This window comes from Stegostoma tigrinum, chromosome 30, assembly GCF_030684315.1.
Source record: "Stegostoma tigrinum isolate sSteTig4 chromosome 30, sSteTig4.hap1, whole genome shotgun sequence".
Taxonomy (NCBI): Eukaryota; Metazoa; Chordata; class Chondrichthyes; order Orectolobiformes; family Stegostomatidae; genus Stegostoma; species Stegostoma tigrinum.
The window spans coordinates 1,489,581-1,497,707 of NC_081383.1; the positions used below are offsets into that span (position 1 = coordinate 1,489,581).

The following is an 8,127-nucleotide window of genomic DNA, read 5'->3' on the forward strand; positions in this document are numbered from 1 at the left end:
TAGTGAGAGCCCCTAACCCTGGGTGCCCCTTCAGTGGAGTATGAGGAAACAGACCCCGTCAGTACAGAGAGGGTCTGTCCTTTCCAAAGAGTGTCTGAAGGAGGCTTCCTAAAAGCAACACTGCACCCTCCCCTCCTGACAGCTAACTGCACCATTGAGAGAGATTTGCTGATTAATTGTTGGGTATGGGATACTGAGAAGCACCGAGTGAAGGTGCAGAAATGGAGCTCAGGATTGAACAATCTGAGCAGTGGGGTAGGTTTCAGGGATCTAATAGCCTATTTCTGTTTTTATTTGCAGTTTGTAGGATCCTGCTGTGCTCCACTTGACTGCCTCCTTCACAACAAAAACTACACACTTCAGGATGAACTAACTGGTTGCAAAGAATTTCAGAACACTGTACAGACGTGAACATCTTTGTTCCTTCTACCCCTAATTCCATTTCCTCTTGCTCCCTCTCACCCTGTACCTTTTCTTTCCAAATTATTAATGCAAGAAACCGAAAGGCAGATAGGTTTAACATCTCCTCTGTAGGAGCACCCTCATCACTAGCCTGGGACACACTGTCTGGGTCCTGAGTTTGATATGTGAACCCAGGACCTTCCGACTTGGGTAAGTGTCGTACACACAGACAACAAGTGGCAGAACAAGCTCCACGAGTAGACACATTGCCATTTGGCAGGAAGCAGACTGAAAGTCCATATTATTCCAGCTCATTCCTGCTGTGATACAGGGGTAGGGTGTTTGACCCACACAGAGCTAACTGCACTCAGCCACAACTGGCTTCAGTTCCCATGTGGGGAAGGGAGAGTTAGCCAGAGATATGCTCCTGGTCACGATCCAAAGATCACAGTTACAACAGGAGGCCATTCAGCCCCACTAGTTTGCTGCTATGGGTAATTACTGATACAGTTTCACAGGGAGGTTTCTCTCACCAGCTGCCTGTTCTCAAACACAAGGCAATCTGGAATCTCACTGCTTCCATTCACAGGTACAGAATGGGAGAGTGAACACTACCTGGGAAAGCAGCACAGTTTGGTGGGGGGAGGGATGAGTTCTGTTGGAGATGGAGGGTGTAGACAGAGTTAAGCTAAATAATACTTTTAAACAAAAGTTCTTTTGCTGAACGCTCGTTCCCCTCCCACACACTCAGCTCCACAGTCGTGCTCCAGTGTTTGCTGCTCGCCTTCAAATTTCTGTCAAATGACATTCTTTAGGTTTATTCCTGACCAGTTTCCAAAGCTTCCTCCCTGGCAGATTGTATAAATCTTACTCACAGGCCATGTGCTGCTCAGAGTGACAAGCAAGAGTTGGGAGTTGTAAACTGTCAGCCAGCCATGAGCTGTAGGCTGTGCCTCGGAATGGGTGAGTCCACATTGAATTACACTCCAAAAATAGACATTTGAGTAACTGGGTGGTGCAATGCATCAGACCATTTTCCTCTAAATCCAGCTCAGAATGACAACATGGAAAGAAAAAGAGTGAAGGAGAGAAAAAGAAAGAAAGAAAAGGCAACGAGAAAGAGCAAAGTCAGAAAGAGAGATACAGACAGAGAGAAAAAGAAAATCTTCCACTTCTAAAGCTCCTTTGCCACCTCATTGTGTCCCCAGTGCATTACAGCCAATGAGGTGCTGTTTTGGGGAAGTGCTTTTGTAGGAACATAGCAGCCATTTTGAACACAGCGAGATCCCACAAAGAACAATCTGACAGTGACCAGTCTGGTGTTGAATCAGGCTACGGTCACACTGCTGCATGTGGGATCTTGCTGGTCACCACTAAACAATGTTTAACTTTCTTAAAGGAAAGGTTTTGCACTGTATACAATTGTTTTGTGTCTCCCAAGGCTATGATAGGCACTACAAGAATGTCCACTCTCACATCCACCCAGAGTTCAGATTATTGCCCGTTCCTTGCGTACAAACAAGGTCACCCTGCTGGAAATATACCTAGGAGTAGGGCCTTAAACCTGTTCCACCATTCAATAAAGGTCATGACGATCAGATTGTAATCTCAAATCCACGTGGTAACTTGTCACACCTCGCTCAACAAGAATCTATCTACCTCAGCCTTATGAATATTCTTAGACTCTGCTTCAAGAAGAGATTTACAAGGTCTCCTGACCCTCTGAGGGAGTTTTTTCTCCCTCATCTCTGTCTTAAAGGAGTAACTCCTCATCCTGAAACCGTACCTCCAATTCTGGATTCTCCTATCTGAGGAAACTTCCTCCTCACATACTCTGTCAAAACACATTAAGATCTTATAGGTTTTAATCAAGTTGCCTCTTACTCTTCTAAGTTCGACTGGACACACCAGTCAAAAGTTTCCTCAAACGAGTAACCACCCATTCTAGATATTAGACTGCCTCCAAAGTATTTACATTTTCCTCAAAGCAGGAAGCGAAAACAGTACTGTCGGTGTAGACTCACCAATATCCTGTAAACTGAAGTATAACTTCTTGCATTCAATTGTCCCCCGGAATAAACCATTATATTCAATTAGTTTTCCTAATTACTTGTTGTACCTGCACAATAGTGCCTTGTGATTCATAAACTCTGTATTTCCAAACTCTGCAACTGCTCACTCTTTGGGTAATTTATCAGCTTTCTGTTAAAATGAATATTTCACATTTTTCTACATTTGATACTTTTGCCTATTCATTAACTTATCTATATCCCTCTGTGACCTCTGTGTCAACTTCATAACTTACTTTCCTAACTATTTTGTGCCACCAGCAAACTTGACAACCCATACCTTCTGTCCCTTCAGAGTATTTTCCCTATAACTACTGCAGCCAGCAAATAAGTGCCGACTGTCCCTGAGGAGCACTGCAGTCCAAACTGAGCGAAACCACCCTACAGGCACTGCAGTCCCAGCATTGGAGAGTAGGGGAGTCAGGGGATCATGGCCTTAGAATGCTGTGGGAGGGAGGGTCTAACTGAAGCTGGAGACGGTGAAGGGAGAGGAGGAAGAGGGCAGGGGTTGGGGTGGGTGTTTTTACTTCCTTTTCTCTCTTTAAAGATGCAGGAGTCGGACCACGAGAACTACAAACAACCTGTGATCAGCAGCATGCCCTGGGAGTCGGCAAACCCTGGAATGTGTTCACTCAAACTTCCAGCAGCATCCCACCCTGGGCAATGACTAACACAACACACTGCAGTCCAAGAAGATCTCCCTCAGATCGTACAGCCCACAGCCTTTCCTGCAGCAAACCTATAAGAGTGAGGTTCTTCTATTCATTCATAGGAAGAGGGCGTCGCTGGCTCAGCCAGTGTTTATTGCTCATCCCTAATTGCCCAGAGGACAAGTACGAGTCAATCACATTGTTGTCAGCCTAGAGTCACATGTGGGCCAGACCAGGTAAAGATGGCAGTTTCCTTCTCTAAAGGACATTAGTGAACCAGCTGGGTTTTTCCTACAATCAACAATCATGAGACTCTTAACTGCAGATTTTTTAAAAAACTGAATTCAAACTCCACCATCTGCCATGGTGGGATCAAAACCTGGCTCCCCACCAACATGACCTGGGTCTCTAGATTAACAGTCCATCAATAATATCACTAGGCCATCACCTCCCCCAGTGTGTGTGGGCGTGCACGTACGTATGTGTGCTTGAGTGCCTGTGCGAGACTGTCCCTGCTGGGCACTGCCTGAAATAAGGCACAGGAATATTTGAAGGTTACAGTGTCTCCAAGGAGAGGATAGCCGTTCTAAAACCTTAACTCGGTTTCTCTTTCCACAGATGCTGCAGGACCTGCTGAGCTTCTCCATCATTTCCTCTGTCTATGTTTCTGACGTCCAATCTCAGGGCAGGTCACTTTACCAGATGCAAAGAACATTTTATATATAGTATACTTTTTCTGTAGACTATATTATAACAGGATCTATTAACAAAAGTCTGGCACTTTTCATAGCGACTCAGTTTTATTCAAATTGCTGCAAAACTTTGAAAGATGATTATAAGAAACGACATCACAAAATAAAATCCCAGAGTTACATCAAAACCCTCCAACAGATAAATACAGTCTGCTCACATGTTCTGCACAAATAGCACCAACTCTGATTATCAATGATGTTTTCCTTAATAACCAATATGGTGAAGATTCAAACCAAGGCCTAGATTGAACAGATTTCTATGATTTCTCCCTGATTTTATTAAAAAGGCTGACCTCTGATACACAATCAGGATTGACTATGGAAAAGAATGTGGTTTACAGCCAATGGAAATGCTGTGTTTTTGAAACAGTGTCACTGATATTGTTCATTTCCCACACGTGGGGGTATATGAAACGACGAGGATGGGGTTAGTGCAGGAAATTCAAGAGGTTAAGCCCTAGGTGACTGAAGCCATACCACCAAAGGGGGAGCACTGAAAAGCAGGGTAACTTTACAGTGCTCCAATTCTGCGCTCTCGAGATCTGACTGGGTGTGTATGGGCAAGGTTCTAGAGACTGGGTTTACAGTGGAATGGTGAAGCCACGGAAAAACTTGAAAGTAAGATTGAGAACTTTTAAATGGAAGTATTGCCAGGACAGGAGCCAAGGTAGGTCAGTGAGCACAGGGTTAGGATACAGGCTAAACTCACAACCCCACACAATTATCGGATTATCGGATTTCCACTAGTCCCAAACATCCCCATCTCCTAAGCACGGGCGTGTAACAACCTCGAAACCTTTACCTCAGCCACACTGCTGTCAATAAACTGACGCAATGATCTGAAAATGGAGCCTAACGCAGGAAATTCTCAGGTTGCACTGTGTGTTTCTGCTGAGCAAGCTGATCTCTGTGGACAGCTCACAGCTGGGGGGTGGGGGGGGAGGGGCAATGCTAGGGTACAGCTGCTGAAAATCAGGGTTCTCAATCTTTCCAAATACTCTGTGTACCAAGTATATGTGTTCAGCTGAGTATACGCTGGGCTCAGTGACAATACTTTCCATAGTCAATCAGCTGCTGACACTGTCAGTCCTCAAGGAAGTCCATATCCAAGTGAGAGTTAGGAGAAGTAAGTTGGAGAATGAAACATAAATGTACATGACCACAAACGGAAAACTTCAGAGACAGACAGAGAGACAGACAGGAAGCTGGACAGAGGAGCTTGCTTAGTCCTGACAGCACTGCAGACTAACAGGGTTTACTGAATATTGGCTCCAAGCTGTGTGAATAGGCCAGTGTGTGGGGAGATCTCAGATCTCAGACAGGAGCATGGGGGTCCATTGGCATGGGGTTTCAGGTTGCAACAGGAGTATCATCTGATCCGACACAGGCCTCTTACAAAGAATAAAAACAGGAAGGTTACTTTTCTTTCTGAGAGGAGGGAGAGTTGAGTCTATGCTGTAAAATCCCCTCCCCCACACAAACAAACCACCAACCACATCTTCTGCTTTATGGCTTTGTACAGGAGACTCATAGAGAACTGAAAGTTCGAGAACTGGGAGGAAAGCATCAGGACCATAGTTCTCATCTTGGGAGTCTGGTTCAGTTAGAGGGTGCCAACTCTCCAGGAAGGACAGATTCACCTGCAGGACACTGAAGGGAGCAACATCAAGGGGGAAGCTCACTCTGGTGTTAAAGGCAGTCACGTTCCTCCTAAATTTGTTGGAACGGTATTGTTGACTGGATATAATATCAGATAATTGATTCACTGTGTTTGGCTGTGGAGGCCAGTGAGGATGATGATTAATAGCACATGGGAGGGAAAAGGGTGATGAAGCAATGACGTGAGAGTGAATCAAGTGGAGCAGAATTGTTCTTCAAGAAGAGATTTAACTGAAACTAGAAACAGTCGTTCTAGAATTTCCTCAAATGTCTTCAATGGATCAGGATAGGTGAGAAAACACTAAGTGCTTCTCGGGGGGTGGGGGAATTAGAACTCAAAATAATTCCTTAGGTTTTAATTATTTTGAGGTTGTGTTTAAACAGACTTATGAGAAAAACTGCACTGTGTCCCAGCAATTACTCAAAGGAAATGGCAGAAATATTTGAAAGGAATAAATGCAGAACGACTGCTGGGAGTAACAAGGGGAGGAATTAACTGGATAATGGCACCAAGAGGTCAGTGAAAGGTTTGTCATGTCAAACAGACTCTTTCCTGTGTTGTTTTGTATGATAATTCTGTGACTCTAACAGACAGACAATTCTTTGCCTGTTACAATGCAATTCAACGTGAAAGTCAAATACCAACTTTCTTATTCCCAAGAAGCACAAAGCGCTGGGAGATTTGTAGGATAACAGGAAGTGTATCTTCCAGTACCTTACCTCTAGAACCGGCCCCGCCCCTAGGATGGTCCTCTCGACCCCACTGGCGTAGCCCTTCTGGCTGAGAGCAGTCAGGCAATGGATGAGGAAATTGGTGCTTTGGGTTTTCCCAGAACCACTCTCGCCTGAGATCACAATGCACTGATTCACCTGCTTCCTCCGCATGGTGTTATAGGCCACATCCGCAATTGCAAAGATGTGAGGCTCCAGCTTCCCCAGCTGGTGGTTTTCGTACATCTTCATGTATTTGGGATTGTAAATGGGCAGGAACCTAAAGGGGTTGATGGCAATCAGGATGCTGCCAGCGTAAGTGTAGATCTTGTGTTTCTGGAACCTGGTTTTGAAGGTCTGTAAGATAGTCTCTTCAGTCAGATGGGGCAGTTTGCACAGGTCATCATACAGGTGTGACTGAGGGGGCAGGAACCCACGCTCCAACAGTCTCCTTCTCTCCCTCTCCTTCGCTACAAGCTGAAGGTTGATGTAACGAATGGAGCCATCGGTGTTCCTCTCCTGCAGAAGGAAGTAATACCCCTCACTCTGCGAGTGCTTCTCCTGTGCCCTCCGTGGCCAGAGCAGCACCCGTTGGACTGGTAAATCATTGGCATCAAGGATCCACTCCTCTCCTCCAGACTCCTTCACCTCTGCCAATACGTAACATTTTGATGTGTCTAGGTTCAGTTTGCCAGTCACCTCTCGGATCACTTCCCCAGCTGTCACATCTTTGGTAGCTGGTAGTTGGCAGCAGATGGAGTTCTCAGTATAGAGGCTTGGGCAAATCTGAAGGGTATAGATCTTGCCCTCTCGGTTATCTGCAGCTCCAGCATCGTTAATACTCATATTGCCTCGTGTCGCCCACTCACCATTCCGCACTCAATTTGTGCTCAGGGTACGTCTCCATCAATCTGCAAGACAGGAGGATAGAGAGGGAGAGACAGCAAGTACACACAGACTTTTAAAGGTCTCTTCAAATACATTTCAAACTCACCAAGACGGAAGGTACACAATTCCCATCAAACTCTCGCAGGACAGGGACAGCACAGGGTCAGATACAGAGTAAAGCTTCCTCTACACTGTCCCCTAACAAACGCAACAACTCCCCCCACCCCACCCCCAGGATGGGGACAGTAAAGCTCCCTTGATGATGTCTCAGAGACTCCCAGAGTGGGTACAGTGCAAGCATTTCTGATCTCTGTTCATTCTCTTTGACTATTCCAGTGTTTCCATCAGTAAATTCACCATCCTCAACATATTCTCCCTTTAGACCCCTGGCAGCTCTACACTGGCACTTTTGAAAACCACAAACACATCTTCGTAATAAAATCTTCTCTCTGCTTGCATAGTCACCTCTTGCTGTGGAGCCTAACATTACAAGTAGCAGGGTGAGCTTGGCAGGGGAGCGAGGAATGTGGGCCACAAGTTAGTTCCCAGTCACATGGGCATCATTCAGTTCTCATTCAGAGCTGGCCCACCATCAGGCTGAAAGTGGAGATTGATTTGACTCGTGTCACAGTTATGCATCTCTACTTCTGTGGGAGTTAATTCAATGCCTCAAGCAAACTTTTCTTTCCAATTTTCATTATTGTGAGGCTGCAAAAGTTACAGTAATGAAGATTATCATTCTAAACGGATTAATTTGAAATTCTTGAACGAAAGGATCTGTGTTCCCCATTCCCTGATTGCCCAGGAAGCTCAGTGCAGGAGCACCTTGCAGTGTTTTCGATACAGTACTGACTGTCTGAAGCTGGGCTTTCATCTCCATCAGAAACTCAGTAACTCTGGGCATGAGGACATGGGGCAAGGACTGAAAGCAGCTGGTCTGAGATTTTCCCCATCATCGAATTACCAGGTCTCAGTTCCAGACAGAGGGGTGAAATT

At 45.5% G+C, this 8,127-nt stretch overlaps 1 protein-coding gene across 2 annotated transcripts in view; it reads right to left on the reverse strand.

Moving 5' to 3' along the window:
- Positions 1-7,152, reverse strand: part of LOC132205999 (unconventional myosin-IXb-like) — a 45,337-nt gene extending 38,185 nt beyond the window's left edge. For both annotated transcript variants that reach the window (XM_059638609.1, XM_059638608.1), the window contains exon 1: positions 6,253-7,152. In XM_059638609.1, the coding sequence (XP_059494592.1) occupies positions 6,253-7,089 (837 nt within the window). In that variant the 5' untranslated portion in view covers positions 7,090-7,152. The remainder of the gene's footprint in view (positions 1-6,252) is intronic.
- Between the last annotated feature and the right edge of the window lie 975 nt (positions 7,153-8,127).